Below are 21,801 nucleotides of genomic sequence, written 5' to 3' on the forward strand. Positions count from 1 at the left end.
TTTACTGTGGATTTGAGTCGGTTGTTATTCTGGTTTGTCCAAATTGGAACTTCATCACGGGATGGAGTTTTAATTAATCCAAGGACTAGGTTAGGGGTTTGAGTTACTGACAAGATTGGGAAGTAGGGTAGGCATTAAAAAAAAAAAAAAAAAAAAATTGGGGGTGGAAGTGACATGAACACCTTGAGTGTCAGAATCACTGACCTTTTTCAAGTATCACAAAACAGCTGAGAGTTTAGTGTACAAAAATGGTAAAAAAAAAATACAGCGAAATTTCCTTTGATTTTCACAACCGATAACTCGTTTATTTTAGCCGTTATTTTAATAAAATTTAATCCTTTCTCTTTACGAATGTACAATTCTTTCTCTTGTGTTATTGATAATTTTTTTTTTCAGTTACTTCAAGTTAGATGAATATTTTTGATGACAGATGATTTATTTTTTATATTGCTGATTCTTTTTTATTAACTTAATGCACAAGACATTGTTAGTCACTTGGAACATAAAAATTCCATCTTAAAGAAAAATACCAACTCATCAAACTCGTGACTTTAATATACGGTTTTAAGGCATTCTTTACAGAAAATTGAAAAATAATTGTTCTATCATCAAATTGTGTTTGCATATATATTTTTTATTTGATAAAACAAATCTGAGATATTTTTTATTGATTTACTATTAAAATCAAAATATGAATCATATTATGAAGATTCAATGTGTTAGCTGTTGAAATGAATTTTATATGAATTTTGCACTTTCGTGTCATTTTTTGTACATTTTGTTCAAAAGATAATTGGGATTTGGCCAAAAGTTCAGGTTGGTTTGATTTATTGCTTACATTAGAATTAATTTAAAAAAAAAAAAAAAATTAAGCGAAATTTTAATCGATTTCCACAAGTGATAACTCATTTTAGGTTATTTTGATAAAATTTGGAGGTAAACAAAATTTAATTCTTTCTCTTTATAAATATACAATTATTTTTTTTTTTGTCATTAAGTTTTTTTTTGTTTGTTTGTTTCTTTGTTCTTTTTCAAGTTACTTCGAATTCGCTGACCCTTAACTTGTCTTATCTCTAACCTCTGACACGTGACCTTTCCAGCCAATCAAACATGGCATTAGACCGCATCTTCAAAAACATATGCACACACAACGCTAACAGATTACTAAATACCAGGATCTTATGTATGACATGAAAAGAAACTGGAACCTTAAGAAGATCTCTATCATTCCAGTAATTATAGGAGCAACCGGACTTATGAAAAAGAATTTTACAAACTATCTTACAAATATACCAGGTAAACTAAGTGCAAAGGAGATTCAAACAATTGCACTTAAAGGGACGGTTAGAATCTTAAAAAGATCTCTCGGTTGGAGTGTCTAAAATAGCAGGTGTATGTTTGGCATCTGGTAGGATGCCCCATCCCTGGCTTAAACAAAATGATAAGAAAAATGAAAAAATAGAGAGAAACAGATGGAATTTGACCCCTTGAGTGTTTAAGGTTTCTCTGTACTGGAGTTTATCAGAATAACTTGGCTTTAAGATACTTCTCCCTACAAGTAAACCTTGACTAAACCCCCACCCACAAACAAGGCATATAGCCACTTTGAATGCAAAGGACTTATTTGGAATAGTGTCTAAAACTGAAGCTGCAACCGAAACAGGTAAATTAGATAAAGTGCTAGTCAAAACCAATCTTCGTTTGTCAGAATTAAGATAGCTCAAATCATTGGAACTCTGGGACAAAATTTTTTAATTTTTTTATATTTGCTGCTTTTTCTTCTAAATCAATGGCAAGGTGCAAATCATCTTTTGCAGAGTCATATAAAGAACCCAACATTTTCTCGTAGAGAACTCTGAGCAATACAGATTATGCCTTTCTTTGTCTTAGTTTTGGGAGTCCGAAACATAATATACGCGGGTCACAGGACATCCAGAATAACTTTAAATTATTTGATTAGAATATGTACTTGCCTCCCTATGAAGGCAGAGTTGGACACAAGATCGGTTTTTAATGTGGGAGGAAACCAGCTCACCCACCAAAAAAAAAAAAAAAGGGGCACTCTGGTTAGCAACAAAAATAAAAATGTATTAGTCATGAAGGATTTCTCCATTAACAGAGACCAAAAAAGTGTAGTGCAGCATCAGGACAGCTACTACACTTTGAGCAGTTAAATCTTTTATTCAGGCTAAAAATACAACAAATTCAACATGAACAAAAAACTTAGGCACAAGGCCAACTCAAAAGAGGGAGAAAATTGGGGTCGTTGGTTATCCTTATCACTTCAGGATTAAACAAAAGTTTTTTTTAGCCAATATCTTCTTCCACCATAATACCGCATTCACCCTTTTATACTGGAGGACGTTCTACTTAGAACCCAATTGTTTAAAACATTTTTTATTGACGTGTAAAAACAAAAAAAGATAATGATACAATAATTCATTTGTGTCAAAGGCAGTGGGGGAAGAAAAAAATACAAAAGTGGGACCCTCCCAACTCCGTCTCGCTGATAGACAGCCCGCTCCACTTCGGTTTGTAAAGGAACCTAAGGTTCTGCAGGACAGTCTAAGTAGGGATGCCCTCTAGGTGGGACGAAATGGACACACTTTGATCTTGGCCCGAAAACCAAGAAATTACTATGAGACTTTATCAAAAGAATAAGCATTATCAAGCCTAAAATTTGAACTGTCACCTCTCGATAATTTAAACGTATTTCCTTTAACACAACTCACTAATTTTATTCATCTGAAAACCTTCAAAGCATCAACTCCCAACAGCCCATATAATATCATGTTATCATTATGGATGTTTGGGTGTGGGGAGTTTAGCAGCAAAATGTCTGTTCACATTATATTTAAAATTCTGCAGGTTATTAACTGTCAGAAGCAGGAAACAGGGAGGGAATTCCAAAGTCTAGCAGTCTGAGGGAAGAAGCTATTAGAGTAGAAGGTTTTCCAGCATATAAAGACTACAAAAGAGAAGGGGTAGGATTTTGCTGCTTGATAAATTCTTGCCCTGGAATCTGGTAAGACTGATAAACCACAAGAAAGATATACTATAATGTATTTAACTTGGGAGAAGGAAATCAATGTTCTTCATTTCTTCAACGTCTGAGAGGTGAAAGAAAACTTTAATGGAACACTTAGATATCGATGTTAGCCCTTAGAACACTTAGATATCGACGTTAGCCCCCCCCCCCCCAAATGAGCACCCTTGATTTATGAAAACTTACACTGAAGTTTAAAAAAATTAATTAAGCAGATAAGCAATAATTTACTTACCAGAGCGTGGTCTTGAGGACAGTTATCACGGTCAGAAACAACGCAGACCGCAACAATTGGTTGGTCTGTGCTATCGTCAGTCATTGAAAGTCTCTTAACCTGAAATAACACAAAAACAAGTTTTTTAATAAGATCATTTAAAGGATTGTTAACATTATTTACAGAGCAGGATTAAAAAAAAAAAAAAAAAAATTAGACAATTTTTTAAAATCACTTTATCACATAACATTGTTCTCAGATATCAAAAGCTCTCTAAATCAGGGATTCCCAAACTTCAGAACACCATGGAGCCCCCGAGTGGGGCAAAGGTTTTTCATGTAACACTAACAAGATAATTTCTAAAATAAATATGAAAAACATTAATTTAAAATTTTAACTAAGACTTGTTCATAAGTAGATCATAAAAAGGAACAACTACTCTGCAATTATATAAATGCAATGGTGTGTGTGTGTGTGTGTGCTGGAAGCCCTTTCTTAAAGCGGACCAAATGAAAAAAATCAAATGGCTGCAGACTGTTTATCTTTTTTACTGGAAATAGATATGATACATAATTAGAGGTGTAGAGAGTTTCAGGGTGGTTCATGAAAAAAATAAATAAAAAAGTAAATTAACAAAAAATGCAACAATTTTTGATTAATCAAAAACAAAAAATGGTTGTAAACACGAAAAGCTAGTAAAACTAGCAGGGGGACCCGCCGTTGCCCGGGATTGAATGATGATCAAGGAATATTTCACACTTCTATATTTTTGTCATCAAAATCCATGAAATCACCCGGGAGGAAGCTTCACATATTTCCATGCAGTAACTTAGTCCAAAATATGTCACTCTAGAGAACCTGTTTCTTTTATAAAATTATTTTATTAAAACGAAAAAAAAAAAAAAAAAAAAAATTAAGAAATTTACGTGTGGGGTTTGAACCTACAGACCATGTCCTGCAAAAAAAAAAAAAAAAAAAAAAGAAAAAAAAAAACACGCGATCAACTTACCCATAGTAAAATTTTCACTGCCCGTTCTATCATTGTTGCTAAGTGACAACATAGAAAAAAAATTCTGTCAATTTTAAAGAAAATCTGTTCAGCCGTTTTGGAGTCTTGAAGGAACGGGCTTGCGCGCGCACAGTCCAGAGTGCCTCAGCCTCATTCCACAGGGACTCTGGAGCCCACTTTGGGAAACCCTGCTCTAAACTATGACCTTTCTTTCTAGGAATTAGTAGCTTCCGACTAACCAGACAAACAGCAAAATCCCACCCCTGAACTGTAGAGATTCCTAAATGCCGAAAAGTTTTCTACTCAAATAGTTTCTTCCCTTGAACTGTAAACTTGGGAATTTCCTCCCAGGTCCTTGCCTTCCCTGACTGTACTGACATTCAGAAGTTCAAGTGTAATGTGAACAGACATCTTGCTATTCAACTTCCTACATTGTATCCCTACAAATTTTGTCCAAATAGGAACTGCGCCTTGTTTGGAGTGAAAAAGCAGTAAAAGAAATTTTTTTTTTTTTTTTAAATAAGGAAAATAAAAATAATGTGAATATCTGACATCCAGTAGAATGCCCCATTCCCAGTGTAAATAAATTAAATGCTAAGGGTAAAAATTGAAAAATTGGAACTTGATAGGTTCAAGTCGACTAAATGTTAATTCTACACATGTGCAAATGTACATCTATATCTTTAATAACGTTATTTTTTAAAGTTTCTATATGCATACGAACTTCACTCTCCAGCATTATTCATGACCGTCTGATCTATTTTGGTTTTGATTCTAACCGCTGGCACCGCAATCATTTTTTCTTTTTTTAACTTTTGAAATCACTACTATATATTGGATACAATAATAATCAAGCATTGCTTAATAGAGAATTGGTTCTATAATAATACAGGGGAAATCTTCATAAAATACCATGGGATCTTGGTACTTGACCATAATTTGTTCCAGATGTTTGTTCAAACACCGAAACGATATTTCCGCATTAAATTAACTGAAATAGAATTAATTGGTTCCAAAGTTTAAAAGTCCCTTCTTATCTGTAGACTTTGAGGATTTTATACATTTAACAGTAAAAGAATGTCTAGTTTTTCTGTGTTGTTCAAATAATTGGTTTAGCATCGTGTAAAGACTTTAGAAGCAAAGTTCTGTTCTTTTTTGCGCAATTAATTACTGTTGTCCCAAGATATGTCCACTTTGTTATATTGAAGTTTACTAACCATTTTTTGGACACCTTAAGGTCCTTTGTTGTCCCACGCAAAACAGTGGTCAACTAATTGAATTGCGTGGTTCTGGTGCCACACCGATGTGCTAAAAATCAGTCGGACATCATCTAGACTGTCGAAGGGGTTGTGATGATGCTGTTTTAAATATAACATGTCGCAAAGTTCAAATTCGTATGCCGACGTCGGAGTGGGATTGGGTTGTCACACTACACTTCAAAAGTATCATGACTAGTACGAATTACAGTGCTCCATTGAGGAAGACCGCTGCTTGTTTACATTCGAAGCGAAGCTGGTGGTTCAAACTCCCAAAGTTTTGTTCGACTACTGAGGCAAGAAAAGCTCCAATTTTTAGTCGCGTGAGAGCGACTCTATAAGTCACTCCGTCGGTCAGTCAGTCGGCCTGTCCGTAACACTTTTGTGCTTGGCCTTTTTGGTAAAGGTCTGTTAATAGATGCTGTTCTTAGCTTTTTAAGCTTTTCTTGGCCAAAAGGCCAAGATCAAAGTATAGTATCTGTTCTTACTACATGCTGTACTTATTGTGATATAAAGTGGGGGATCACTTTTCTGTATTAATTTAATGTAAAATTATCACCCATTTTACAACCAGTCAGTCTCCAGATCATTCAAGTCATTCTCCAGATCATTCAAGTCATTCTCCAGATCATTCAAGTTGTTTTTGAAGGATTCCAGTTATTTTTTTAAGCATTCAAGTCATTCTTAAGGTCATTCAATTCATCCTTAAGTTCATTAAAGTCATTCTAAGTCATTTACTTTTTATTTCAGCCCATTTTTCGGTGATTTTAGTTTATCTTTAAGAATTTCATGTCAATCAAATTCCCGCATTCATTCATTACACAAGAGCACGCGACTAATGGCTATCGGCCTTATTTGGTTTGAACCACTGAAACATTCGACAGCTGAGGTATCACTGTATATTTAAGCATATTTTACGACTGAGCGACACCAAGTGGAGTGCTAGTGTATATATATATAGGTGTGTGTGTATGTGTGAGAAAATCAGAGAAAGGAGGAACAAAAAAATAAATAAATAAAATAAAATAAAAAAAAATACTACCCATCCAGCAAATCTATATATATAAAAGCGAAAATGTATGTATGTATGTACGCTTTTCCTCGATGTCCACAAAAGGCTTCTTTCAGAGAAGCGCTCGCTCGCTTCACAACTTCTTAAAACTTTTTATATCATCTATAAATTGTAATATCTCACACTTAACCACGGAGCTCGCCTGTCTATTTAATTTTATTGACTTTCAAACGTTAATTATTCCACATTTCCCCACATCGGCACGCGTTACATTCGATTTTCGGTATAAACAAAAAGCGAAACTCTAATTACTGGCCGAAAGCCAGTGGTCTCTAGAGAGCTAAGTAACGTTTGGTCAATGTCGACTTCGTCATATCAGATGGTAGCTTTCATTTCCAGACGAGACGCTCCCCCTAATAAACAGGGAGCGGGTTTTTAAAAACAAACAAACCGATTTATTGCCCTCATTAAAAACTGTACCGCACAAAATGCTAACTGCTGAATACCTATCGCCGTCAAGTCAATCAAAAACATGCACCGGTTTTTTTTTTTTTACACTTTACTATTTTCCAACTGCGCGTCAAGGCTTCGTTTTTTTTCACGGGCACCTGTTTTTTTTTCACATTTCGGGTTTTTTTCACACACACCTACAAACACCCGGGCAACGCCGGGTACCCCTCGCTAGTCTTTAATAAAACTCACAATCCAACCGACTTTTTAATCGTCTCATCAATAGACAGTGTGATCCTTAATGGGCTTCACACCAACTGAACCTTACTTCCTGCCTTTGCAGAGTTTATCTAAAAAGTTATATCTACCAAAATAATCCCCAAACTATTCCTCACCTGAAGAGTGTCATCACAGCCAAAATGAGGGTCGTGCCAAGAGCAGAGTGTATCAGAGTTATTGAAAATCTTTCATGCCATGTTCGAGTATGCTTACAATGTAGAACTGTATATTTGGAGCCTACCACTGAATGGTGATAAAATAAAGATTGCTGGACATTCATGACAGAAACTTGGTGGGCAAGTCAGGCATAGATTAAAGTTTTTTTTTTTTTACATAGGCATCACCACATTATCAAGGCCCACAGGCCACTCAAGGATAAGGGTTAAAGAGTGTACAGTAGAAATTGGACAATATAGTAATCATTAGTAATGAAAATTTGGTAAATTTGATAACTTATATGGAACGGCTCATCAAGAACTTATTTACTTTAGACTTGAACACAACCATATTGTAGTCAGCCGGAAAGCAGGATAACGGAAGACAATTCCACAGGCGTGCAGTTCTAAGAAAGAAGCTTTGTTCATGGAATCTACGTTTAGGTTTAGGCACAGATAAAGAGTGGGGGCAATTATTGATAGTGTTTACAGCTAGACGAGTGTTTCTTGTGAAAGTTTGGCGAGGGGGGACCATAGATTGAAGCTCAGTCGAACACTTTCCATGAAAATAACGATACATCAGAGACAAACTCGCAACATCTCTTCTGTGAGATAGAGGTTGCAAGGAGGAGAAAAGGACATCTCCTACGAGGCTACGAAGTCTATTTTGAACTCTATCAAGGCAGGACAAGTCCTTTCTAGCAGCTCCTGCCCAGATGTGGCAACAGTATTCCATCCTTGGACGTACCTGGCTCTTATATAGATAGAGAATAGCATCAGCAGTGAGATATTTACCGGATCGATAGAAAGATCCCACCATTTTTCCAGCGGCCTTGGCAACAGATTTGATGTACGTGTTCCATTTAAGATCAGGAGTAATGGTCAAGCCCAGAAGCTTGTCAAAACTTGAGGCCTCCTCAAGACGAGAGCCATTCATTTCAATTGATGCCAAATGTGGATTAGAATGTTGATGATGTAAAGAGAAAAGCTTGGTTTTAGATGCATTAAAAGTAACCAGCCACTCCTTTCATCATTGTACTACGTGCTCAAGATCAGAGGAAAGAGAATTGGAGAGAACTTGGTCGTTTACTGTATTAGATGTGCTACCATAAATGGTAGTGTCGTCAGCATAAATGTCTACAAATGATGTAAGGATATGATTTGGAAGATCATTAATGTAGATCAGGAAAAGAGTTGGGCCCAGGATGGACCCCTGAGGGACACCGGCATTAATACTGTGAGCTTCTGATTTTTGCCCCTCAACTACTACTCTTATGAACCTATCTAGTTCTTATTTATTTGCCTCCCAACAGGGCAGAGTTAGACACTAGGTCGATTTTTAATATGGTAAAAACTCCAGCATCCCAAAATGTGGCACATTTGTGAAGCAAATGTTGTGCAATCCTCAACAACACGTATCCTGAATTGTTTGCTTCCAGTGGCAAGGGAAATTCAAAGGTGATCATTTGGGAATTATTGGCAGTATATGTGCTTTCCGCTTATCTTGGCATTTATTTCCAGTCGTCCTGTACATACACTTCACTTGTCACTGGTATTTAATAATGTTGACTCAGGGAGGTGTGGTTGGAGATTGCGCACCTCCTGCCACAAAAGAATTCACGTGCAGGCACCCTTACATGAGTATCCATGAATTTCAGCATCCCAAAAAGTGGCATTCCTTATTTGAACAAAAAAGATTGTCTTGAATTGTAGATTGATGATTTTTTTTTGATGGTTGGCATTCCAAACAGGGAAGGGTCACTCTATACATTGCATGTTGATGCGTTTAAGTAAAGATGAGGGAAAACAAAAGTCACAAGACTTGGTAATCAGAACGTGCAGGAAATTCTGTGGAATCAATCTAACAAGACAAGCGGTTGCAGCTATTTTTAGCCAAAATGCACATGCGAATGAGATCCATTGAATACAAGATTTCTCTATTGATTTATCTGCATTTTTTCCCCTCCTCTCAGTCGATTTAGTTTGAAGAGGACAAAAAAAATCAAAACCTAATATTGCACTTTCGATAGTGAAAACCAGAGGTGGAGAGAGAGAGAGTTTTCAATTTTTGCAGACCCCACCCCCTCTTAAAAAAAATAAATAATAAGTTGCAGTATTTATTTGCAGTCAGAGTTATGATTTTTGTAAGAGTCGGAAGTTGCAGTCTGGCATTTCAAAATCGACTCTGGAGTTAGTCGAGAGTTAATTATGGTTCAACTGACCTCTACCCACTTTAACAACACTTCTGAGCGTTATTATGGTTTATAAAAAAATAAAAAGGTTTTGTATTATTATCATAGACCTGTGCCACAACGGATAGGTGTTAACTAACAATCAGTTTTTAGTGGCAGTCTCTTGGAGATTAAAGATTCAATCTTTACTTCAAATGATAACTAAGATTCAATCTTTACTTCAAATGATAACTAAGATTCAATCTTTACTTCAAATGATAACTAAGAATCACAGAATTAACTCTTCTACCCGGATATGGTGGAGAGAAAAAGGTGAAACAAATAAAGGGTTCAGTTCAAAATTCTGTTGAAGTTACAGAATTTGAAAAAATGCACCTGAAGAAGGTCAGACGTTAGATCGAATGAAACGTTGTGAAAACAAGCTGAGCATACAGGGTCCTCCCTCCATGAGTAAAAAATTTACTTTCACCATGACTAATGTTTGTACAAAATTTCAAAAAAGTTCGAGTGGTTATTATGGAAAGTGCAAACAAACAATTTGGGGGCAATTTTACCATTTCATAAAGTTCAATCTTTAGAGGTCATTAAGATTTTTTTTAAGGCTTTCCTATGACTCGAGTTTCCATGATATCTATGCTAATTGTTAATATTATTTCGTAAAACATTTTTTTTCACTAATATTAACAACTAGCAGTTCAGCCCGGCTTTGCTTGGGCCCTATGTACTGTTCATAACTTTATGTGCATATACATATATTAAAAATTTTGACTCATGTTCAGGAAACCTACATCTAAAATTTCAAGTGTTTAGACCTAAAACTGGTGGAGGAGTTTGGTAGAGTTTTCAAAGGTTAAATCATTGAACTTTGATCCCTTGACAGCCAAATTTCTGGTCGAAAACCGATTAAAAAGATTTTCCCAAATCTCAATATCCCTTATGTCAAATCTCGAGTCTGTAGACTGAAAATTGACAGAGTAGTTTGATAGGGAAATGTACACCCACAGACAATTTCACTTTTATAGATTTGCATAGATATCCAGAAAAATTGAGTCATTATTATTGACTGCTGGTTTGGCCATTATTAGACTGGGTAGTGTACAGGTGAACTGGAAAAACGTATCAGATTATAGGTTGTGTGTGAGTGCGCATGTTGTAGGAACACATCTGAAATATGGCTCTTATGCTGTTAACAAGCAAACAATTTAAGAAACCACTTCAAAAGAATGACCCAAATAATACCTTGCAAAACCTAAAAAATGAAACAAAAAACATACGCAAATGTAAAAATCAAACAAAATCAATCACACTTTATGAATAGTACAAATTCCACGCTCTATTAAAAAAATAAATGTATAAAGAGACATTGTAAAATCTGTCCGATTCTGAAAAGAATTTTTTTTTTTTTTTAAATGGTCAACAACCGCTTCATGAAAACTAAGAAATTTCTCAACAAGATCAAACACCTAGGTTAGTCCGATTTTCTGGGTTTTTTTTTTTTCGAAAATCAATTACATAATGTAACTCTTATATAGCTCTTATTTTGTTATCACAAACAATTTGAAAAAAAATTGCTTCAAAGAAAGATCCAAATCTTACACAAGATAAAACATGAAAATTCAAAAACAAATTATAAATAGCCAAATTCTACACCTTAAACAAAAAAAAAAAAAAAAAAAAAAAAAAAAAAAAAAAAAACCGGAAAATCAAACTAATTGATCTTATAATTGTTGAAAGGTCATTAAACACTAATAAACAAACAATAAAATATATTTTCTTAAAATCTTTGATCATATCACGCACACAAGTCAAATCTTTCTGTCTACTAAACTTAAAAAATAAAAAATAATTTCATTGCGAAATTAAAGTCACGAAAATAAATTTCCGTTTCTGTCAACAATTCAGTTATTTTTATTCTTTTACTCCCAACGACGGGTAGATATTGCTTGTCTTATATAAAGATTTAACTTTTTTTTTCTGTCTGTTGGCCACTTTATAATCTCCAACACTACACATAAGAATTGCATCAAATTCGATATGAAGCATCCTGCAAGCAATATTAATTTTTTTTAATTAAATTTTTTTGATACTTGATACCAATTAATAAGGAACAAATGATTAAGTGTAATCGATGTAAAAGTGAGAAAAACACCTTTGCAAATGAAATCGCATCATTTGATTAATACATATTTTTGAGTGGGAAGAAACAGAAGAGAGGAGGCACACGGGGGGGGGGGTAGAAGACCAGAGGGAGACAGGTGGGGGGGGGCAGAATGAGAGAGGTGGGAGAGAAAAATACAGAGAGAGAGAGGAGGGAGAGAGGGGGGAAACCAGAGGGGGAGAGAGGGGGGGAAACCAGAGGGAGAGAGAAGTGGGAGGGGGGAAAACCAGGGGAGAGAGAAGTGGGAGGGGGGGAACCAGGGGAGAGAGAAGTGGGAGGGGGGAACCAGGGGAGAGAGAAGTGGGAGGGGGGGGAACCAGGGGAGAGAGAAGTGGGAGGGGGGGGAAACCAGGGGAGAGAGAAGGGAGGGGGGGAAACCAGGGGAGAGAGGTGGGAGGGGGAAAACCAGGGAGTGGGAGGGGGGAGGGGGAAAACCAGGGGGTGGGAGGGGGAAACCCGGGGGAGAGAGGTGGGAAACCAGAGGGAGAGAGGTGGGAAACCAGAGGGAGAGAGGTGGGAAACCAGAGGGAGAGAGGTGGGAAACCAGAGGGAGAGAGGTGGGAGGGGGGGAAACCAGAGGGAGAGAGGTGGGAAACCAGAGGGAGAGAGGTGGGAAACCAGAGGGAGAGAGGTGGGAAACCAGAGGGAGAGAGGTGGGAGGGGGAAACCAGAGGGAGAGAGGTGGGAGGGGGGGAAACCAGAGGGAGAGTGGTGGGAGGGGGGAAACCAGAGGGAGAGAAGGGAATGATTTAGGTTAGGTGAAAGCAGGAGGAAGAGAGATTTTGACCAGAATTGAAGGAGGAAGAGGATGAGAGAAGGAGGAGTTCTTCATCAATGCCAGAATGGTTAAGTGGCCAAAATTCTTTTTAGCTTTCCTCATAAAAGTCAAGATTCATAACAAATGTGTTTCATCTTAGTTTCCTTATCCTGCCAACACCCAACTCTCATCTTCATCCCAAAATAATAATGGAAAATGATTGAAACCAAATGTCATCACATCGTTTAAAACAAAAACAAACGAAAAAAAAATCAGGATTGGGAAGGGAAGGTAAAACAAATTCACAGCAATACGAAAAGGTAAAATGGCCTCAAGCTATCAGCGGTTTATAATAATCAATGGTATTTATCTTCCATAGCAGGAAGATTTGACACATTGGTGGAAAATGAGATTGAAGAGCCAGCACCTCAAAAGAAAAGCACTCTTGCCTGCTAAAAATGCTGTTGGCATTTCCCCGGTAAGGGAGTTCCAGGCAATTAGCGATAAACTCCTTCTCAAAGAGAGAAGGCAAAGCATGGGAGGGTGAACTGCACAGGATTAGCAACATTCTACAGTCAATGAACCAGGTATTGTTTTGACAAGGCATCTAAAATGGCTATTCTAAAAAAAATTGGCACTTTACAACGAAAGTGTGTGGAGCATATCACTAGCTCCCCACCCTCTCTTCACGGGGAAAACAAGGTTTACAAGCTCAAATAATTGAACTGCAAAGGTATGTTAAGATATATTATTTCGCACTAGACACGTCACCATCTCCTCCGTCCAGTCTTGAAAGACAATGGATAGCCTATGTAAGGGTAACAGCGCATTTAATTGAGAGACAAGAGTTGCTCAATTTCCAACCACACCTCTCGTGATTCGGCACTGGTTTAGTCCAGTAGCAAAGAGAAGTCAAGGATGACCGGAAAAAAAAATGCAGAGATAAGCGGAGAGCATATTAAACACCTGGAATTCGTAGTCACCCATTTTTGTACTGATTAGGTTCAACGTTGCTTAACTTATATGATCTAACGGAAACCGGTGTGACATCAACGTGATTATAGTGTATATAAACCAGATATATAAAGCGAGTCAAATCATACCGTAAGTGTAACATTACCTCCCTTTGTTAATGAAATTATAAACTTATCAGAAGGCCTTTACAAATTAGAGTTATTTTTCCTTTGACACAAGGCGCCATGGCTATTCAACGATATAAAAAGTACTGCATAGCAAAATTCATTTTCTTTTTCTCATCCGGCCTCGACAGCACCACACCCCCAGACCCTGGTCTGAGGGTTACTTTGATAAACATTTCATCAACATGTGTACACACACACACACACACACACTTCTCTACTTTAACACACTTTTACTCGGACTTTGTTGAACATATTCTCGTGAACTCAATTTTATAGTAAATGACACATGTAAATCTATGGAAAAACAATTTTGCACATAATTTTTTTCTCTTTATGCATAAGCATTGATCAACTTTATATACATTTATAAATTCGGTGTCATGGCAAAGAATGTGTGCACATACGTATACAGGCATCATTTACAGACTTTTTAATATATATTCTCAATACTTTGCTTCCATCAGCACTCATACATGATCTTACTTATCCTTTGTATACGTTCTATAAACACTACATTAGAGTGAATCCCAGTCAGATCATATATGTGTGTGTGTGTATTAAAAGTTTATTTAAAACCTTTAAAACTATTAAGAAAAAAAAATTTCCTTCGTTAGAAAATTATTTTGTCAGTAAATCAATTTCCTGCATCACTAAATCATTTTAGCTACATGAACAAACAATTGTACCAATGTTTGTAAAGAGATCATCAGTTATTTTCCATGAAACACTGTTTCGGGGGATTTAAAAAACAAAACAGTATATTACATCACAACTCCCCAGCAGTGTTGATCAAACACCACCTCCTTTAAAACACAGGAACAAAACTATTTTTGATAGTGGATCTAGTTTTTTTTTGGGGGGGGGGGTCCTCCTACAGATAAATTAGTCACCAAAATTTAATGTGTCTATTATTTACAACCTACTGTTTTTATACAGCGTTTGGTTGAATCTATTATATTACTTATCACCCTCTTTGTTATTAGTATTCTTTTTATATATTTACATCCTTATTTACTTATGCTATCTCTCTCACACACATATATATATATATATATATATATATATATATATATATATATATATATTATACCATTAAAAACGGAAAAGTCATAACCCATTAACTTAAGTATTCTATACAAAATTAATGGTTGGGTATGGTTAAATTTGTGCTCATTTCCGCATTAAATACTAATTTTTATTAATCCCTATTAACAGTACATCGAACGGATACTACAATACTTAGTTTGCTGCACCTTATAACAAAGGTTAATACAAAATTAGTCCAGTATTTTCTGAAGAAAAATGAGAGTAAATGTGGTATTGTGGTGACTAATCCTTATTAATCTCGTATCGAACAAATACCATAACATTTGGCTTGCTGCACCTTATATTAAGGTGCATACAAAGTTCCAACCAAATTGGTGTTCCTGAGAAAAACGTGAAACGGACAGATAGACAAAAAAATATATATGGACTTGCAGGGAGACCCAACGTTGTCCAGGATTGAACGAGGATCGACAAATGTTCCACCCTTCAATACTTTGATTCTCATCGAAATCGATGAAATCACCCATTTTTTAATCAAATCGATTGTCTGCTCTAGTTAGCCCCCCCCCTCTCACAGTGTACCGGGAGGAAGCTTCACATGCCTCCTCGAAGCGCTTTAGTCCACAATAAACTGTAGTCTACATTACACTGTAGAGAATCTACTGTTGATTTTATAGAATTATCTGTAAATAATGGCTTAAAGTTTCACATGCAAAAGTCAGGTATCATAATTCAATTGCACTCTAAGCAGAAACATTCATTTTGAATGCACCCCTGTCTTATAAAAGAATCTACAATTATCGACAATACTTATCAGATGCATTCTGATACGAAAGCTACATAAGAACTAGTGATGGGACGATTCCAATATTTTTTCCAATTCCGACACAATTACCGATTCCGTACTAAATTCCCGATTCTGATACAATTACCGATTCCGATTCTTTATAAATCTCTAAATATTTAACCAGAAAAGTGTTATTTGTCCCAATTACATCTTAAATGTGCATATATTTTCTTAAACGTAAAAACATACTTGTGATGGGATGATATAGAGATTTCAGTCTTACTAGAAGTTTAAATCAATAAATATTTATTATTTTATTATTAATACAAGCAGAGGAAGATGTTTCTTAAACCAAAATCAAATAAAAAAGATAATTTAAGGAATCGATTTTAGCATTGGAAAATAGACTAAAATTTTTCCAATTTTCTAGCAAGAACACTCCCAGGCATCAAATACCTTTGTGTGAAATTTACAAGAAAAAATAGGGAACGAAAACGCATGCACACACAAATTCCTTTTATATAATAAAAGATTATCGATTATTATATTCATATGCATTAATCTGTCAGAGTTTCCCTTTAAAACCAACAAGCCATTAACATGGGATGCGATTTGTAACAGCAGAAAGGCAATGGCGACTGTGGTTGATAACAGAGTGAAAACCCGAGTATACCAAACTTGAATACAATTTGTTCCACAGAAGTACCTTCACTTCGGATGTTGGTAACCTTTATGTGGTCCCTCCTGTAAGCCTCCACTGTCATTCTAGAAAGAATTCTAACTAGAAAGATACCCGGGAAACAAATGCCAACAATAAACTCATCAGATTCATATAAAATTAACGTACTCATGCAGTGTAAGGACCGTGCTATCATCATCATTGTCCGGATGGTTTGACAGAAAATGCTGGAAGGTGTTGAACTAAAGTGAAACACTGGCCTTTTTTTTCTTTTTCTTTTTCGATTAAAAAAAATAAATTGTGTCAGTATGAAGCTAATTCAATGAAGAATTAATTGAAAGATGAGAACAACATTCTGTAATAATTAAGAGTATTTTTATTTGATAGTTTTTTTTTTTTTATTGCAGGCAAAGGTGGGGGGTAATAAATTGCTTGATTAAATTATTGTCTGACTCTTTTTTTAATACCTCTTACCCTTCTAATGTCATGGAAAACCTCACAAGAAACAGATTATGAAATGAATTTTAACACGGAAATTTTTTTTTGTGATTTAATGGTGTGGGTTGATTCACTCATTGAATGGGTCTAAATAAAGGTTGAGTGCGGGATCAAATGGTTTGTGCGATTGATTTCTTCACAGATCGATAATATAAATATAACACAACCAAACTTAATAAAATCAAAATGTCTTGACAACAACAAAAAGAATTATGTCATAATTATATTATCTCACCAATAAATTAATCTTGAATATAAACATAGCTTGTTGCTTCCCTCTAGATCCCCTTTACCACAGTCCTCCCCATACTCCTGGGCTGATCTGTTGGTTGGCAGAAACTGGTGTGGCAGTAGTCATGAAAATGTGCAGTGGAAACAAGATTATTGCTTTCAACTGATTTTCAGTCATTGGAAACAAATTAGTTATGCCTACCCGGTGTTGGCAAAAAAACAAAAAAAAAAAAGTATTTTTGTAACGTCACAGGAACAAACAGTAAAAAAAAAAAAAAAAATTCCGACTCAGCTTTTTTTTTTTTTTCCTGTTTTAACAAAAGTCATTTATTACCACTACTTTCCAAACAATGTCTGCTTCTTGTTTTTTCTAACTGTTCATTTCGTCAGCCACAAGATTAGTAAAACCCTGTCATCTCAACACCAGCTTAAAAGTCTCACTGCCACTATGGGGCCCACACGTCCATCTCTCCTGGTTTGCACTTTTCTTCTCTCTCAACCTCACGCTGGCATTAGCCAGTCATTTCTCACTTTCAACTTTACATGTCAGTCTTCTTGGGCACAGATTTTGATCCCCTCCGACCATGTGGTGTTCTTTTTTCTTGTCACGCAACCCGCACACACTTACCAATTTCCCGTGCTCAAATGCTACTGCTGCTAATACCTTCGCTAGCCATCTATCCTTCAGCTGCTGCTGCTATTTTCACACATACACTGTTACATTTTCACCACCATTTTTTTTTTCTTTTTAACTATATATTTTTTTTTTGTCTTTTCTTAAATTATTTTCAAACAGGATTTAGAAAGTTAAATTTAACTAATCCACCACCTCACAAAAGCTCATCTTTCTGGCCTACACCATGAACTTAAGCACTATCGTTCTACTACAGATATTTTAGTGGTCATCTGAGTGCATATACCATGCACTGGATAAGGTGGATGAAGTCAGGACTGTAGCCGTTGATATAGCCAAAGCCTTTGACAAAATCTGGCATGAAGGGCTCCTCACAAAAATTAAATTATATCGTATAACTTGATGAATACTAAATTTTAGATTCTTCCTAGACAAGAGGACCATTTAGGTTGTCCTTGATGGACGTACATCCAAACATAATATTGATGCAGGACTGCCTCCTCAGGGGTCGATCCTTGGCCATTATTATTCCTGATATTCATTAATGACTTCCTTAATAACATTGTGTCCAAGATGGATATATTTGCCAACAACGCTCTATAACAGACAATGAAAAAAACGGCAGGATTCTTAGAAAATGACCCCCCAGACCATAATGGAATGGGGCCGCATTTTATTTTTTCATTATGAATTCTTTCTTTTCTACAACCAGATTTCAAAGCCTCAATTCCTAAGGTTTCACTTCTTATACTATTCCAGAAATGTTTCCATTTTTTTTATTTACATAACTGGACTATTTAATATTTAATTCATTTAAAGAGAAAAGTACAAATTTTCAAAACTCCATGGAATAAGAGCTAATCTAACATGATAGAAGGAACCAAGCTTTTTTTGCAGCAGCCTTTGCAATGTCCTCAATGTATTTGTTCCAGTTCATATTGCCTGCGAATGTTAAGCCAAGGAGTTTAAAGAAAGAACTCTCAGGGAGGGTGTTATTAGTCATGGCTATCGGTGGTTGGAGAGACTTCTTGTAATTGTTAAAGGAGAGCAGCTTAGTTTTAGTAGCATTAGATGTTACCATCCATTTGCGGCCCCATTCCACACTATAAACTGTAATAATTGTTTGAAATTTGGTCGAAAATGAGGGAGTGGTAAAGCTTTTAAGCAGTACTAAATGACTAAAACTGTCACTTAACCATATATTCAAACACTACCATGTTTGAATGATATATATATGGAGAGGATAACGTTGGGCATCACTCTACAAGACAAACATCTGGATCCACCAACAAACAAGAGTTACTGGTATCAATACTGCTATCAAGACATCCAAACACAGATGGACAGGGCATGTAGCTAGACATAACAGATGGTCCATCAGGACAACAAAATGGACACCTCATAAGGATAAGAGGCCAAATGGAAAACCCAAGAAGGAGGTGAGGGATGACCTGATACAATACATGGGTCCCACATGGCAGCGGGTAGCTTGGGACAGAGATAAATGGCTAAAGTCCAGGGAGGCGTTCCTCATTGAGTGATTAAAACCCTGATTGACATATTCACATATAGATAATAAATAAATTCAAATATACTGCACTAAAAAATAAAAAAAATAAAAATTTAAAAAATAAAAAAATAAAAATAAAAAAAAATTTAAAAAAAACAGCAAAAAACAATACTTTCAAAAGTGAGAGCTTTTATAAATAAAAAATATAAACATTATAAAAAAGCCCTATACAAACTACTCCATACTTTGAAGTTAGTTATTTTGTCAGGGGTTAAATAATTATTGAACCTCTAATTAGAAAGTTAACAGTGTCAAAACAGATCGATCTGCATAGGGCATTGTCTAATTGTTTATATATATATTTCTTTTATTTAGGGAAGGTGGTGTTTGATCAACACTCTTGGGGAGCCATGATTTAATATACGGTTTTGCTTTTAAATCCCCGAATTATTGTTTCATAGTAAACAACTGATGATCCCTGAAAACGTAGAACTATTGTTAGTTTGAGAAACCCGGTTTGTTCAGCAATTACAGGAGATTAAATGACTTACTGACAAAATTTTCCAACGAAGGATTAAAAGTTAAATTTTCATTAAAAATATTTTTCATAATAGTTTTCAAGGTTAAAGAGCTTCAAAGACTTTATTTGTTTTTACATATGCAGTTATGTATTACTACACAGTCATGAGCATGTTTTGGTCGGCTAGTTTTTAGTAACTAGAAACTTCATCAGGTGGTCTAGCTTATATGAAAGAAAGCTTTTATATAAGCTACACCACCTGATGAGACCTTTAGTTACTAAAAACTAACCGACCGAAAAATGCTTATGACTGTGTAGCTTATAAAAACATTACTGCTTATGTAAAAACAAATAAAAAATATATACCTTGCTCAATTTTGGCATTGAGCACTCTTGTATTAACCTTGTTATACTTCACTGGTTATTTTACCTCTGAAAAGTAACAACCTCAAAATTATATATATATATATATATATATATATATATATATAGAGAGAGAGAGAGAGAGAGAGAGTTCTTATTTTAGGGGAGTCACTGTTTTGGAAAGTATTTTTAGGGATTCCAATTTTGGCACAATATTTTGGGATGAGCAGGTTTCAGAGAAATATTTTCAGTGAAAATAATTTTATGTTCATAATTAAACGTGAGAAAACGAGAGACATGTTATACGGTAAACAAAAGCAAAATAATGAGGTATAAATTCACAGATATTTTATAGATGTTTAAGATGGAAGTTTACAACAATAGGATAAATACAAAATGTTCTTGAATATTTTAGAATCCTTGTAAAACAAGGCGAATTCTTTAGCTGAAATATCGAAGAAGTCAAGAGTTCAACAGTTTAAGGGCCGTGCATTACACTGGTCTAAAAATCATAATCAAAACTTCTCTATTCAAGTATACAAATTATCTTTCATTAAAGTTATTAATAAGAGTTAATGTTCATTTATTTTCATATTAGAAAGTTCAGTGAGCGAAATTGGGAATATTTCAACGAATAATTGTTTTAAACAAGCAAACGACAATGAAGGAATTCAAGCAGTTTGTGTATATCATTTTTTTTTTTTTTCCCTTTGAACATTGTAATGCTGGGTATGGGGCAGCCAAACCAGCTGCCAACATTGCACCGCTTTTCATTGAAACCAACCGAGAGCTCTTTTTAGTATCCTCGCTGTTCCCTTAAGTGCAATTGTCTGGATCTCTTTTGCACTTGGTTGACCAGAAATATTAGTTAGGTAGGACTTCAGGTTTATGCATGTGACAGCGTATGATTAAGGGAGTTAAGAATTGTGGGATTAAATACAGACGTATTTCAGCACAGTATAAATTTTTTTGTCTCAACTGTTTATTGAAGAAAAAAAAATCTGACTTCTGGGATCGAGGTGACTCTAGAAAGGCTGTTCCAAATAAATTCAAAAAATCCTCTGATTAGTAAAAAAAAAAAAAAAAAAAAAAAAAATTGATTTTATTAATTCAAGTAATTGCCTGCGCAAATCTGGTTGCACAGAAACGAGTTTAAGCATTTTTTATTTTGGAAACCGAAGGGTATGGTACACACACACACACAAATAAAATAAAAAAGAATTATTTAATCATAATTATTAAGCCCCTTTAAAAATACTAAAGGATAAGCACTGCCTGGAAAGTATAAATTAAGAGGCAGTCAACTAGCGTTTACGCAATGTTCATGACTTCCATGAATTGATGGATTGTCTAATTTTTGCGCCTGAATTGTGTTTATTAGTTGTTAATTCACTTTATTCCCGTGGCAATTGTTTGGTGGCCTAGAGGCTTAGTGAATGGAGTCAAAGGTGGCTTCGTGGCAAGGTTAAAATCTCCCGACCGGTAAGAACTGTCATCCTACACTGATGATTGCATAAGCATGAAACACTAATGTCTGTATGCATAAAAAGAATATATATATATATATATATATATATATATATATATATATATATATATATATATAAAATGGCTCTTAGGTTTGAACGTGATCAGTCTCTAGGTGACATACGTATCGTTATTATAGACAGTGTATCCCATTTTTTTTTTCTCTACACTATATTGCTTTTCTTTATTTTTTTTTTTTTAACGGATCGTCTCCCATTTCACTCGATTTTATTAATAAAAAAAGGAAATCCCTCGATCCAGCTTACAAAGAGGGAGGGCGAAACCAGTTCGCTGCCCCCCCCTAAGTTTTTTTTTCTTATTTCCTACTTTAATCA

The 21,801-nt window shown here is 35.3% G+C and overlaps 1 protein-coding gene across 4 annotated transcripts in view; it reads right to left on the reverse strand.

Moving 5' to 3' along the window:
* The window catches only part of LOC145247962 (multivesicular body subunit 12B-like), a 169,945-nt gene that overhangs the window by 53,720 nt on the left and 94,424 nt on the right, over window positions 1-21,801 (reverse strand). For all 4 annotated transcript variants that reach the window (XM_080109610.1, XM_080109612.1, XM_080109611.1 and 1 more), the window contains one exon: window positions 3,282-3,380. In XM_080109610.1, the coding sequence (XP_079965736.1) occupies window positions 3,282-3,380 (99 nt within the window). The remainder of the gene's footprint in view (window positions 1-3,281; window positions 3,381-21,801) is intronic.

This window comes from Euprymna scolopes, chromosome 26 (genome assembly GCF_053919585.1).
Source record: "Euprymna scolopes isolate OS-2025 chromosome 26, ASM5391958v1, whole genome shotgun sequence".
Taxonomy (NCBI): domain Eukaryota; kingdom Metazoa; phylum Mollusca; class Cephalopoda; order Sepiida; family Sepiolidae; genus Euprymna; species Euprymna scolopes.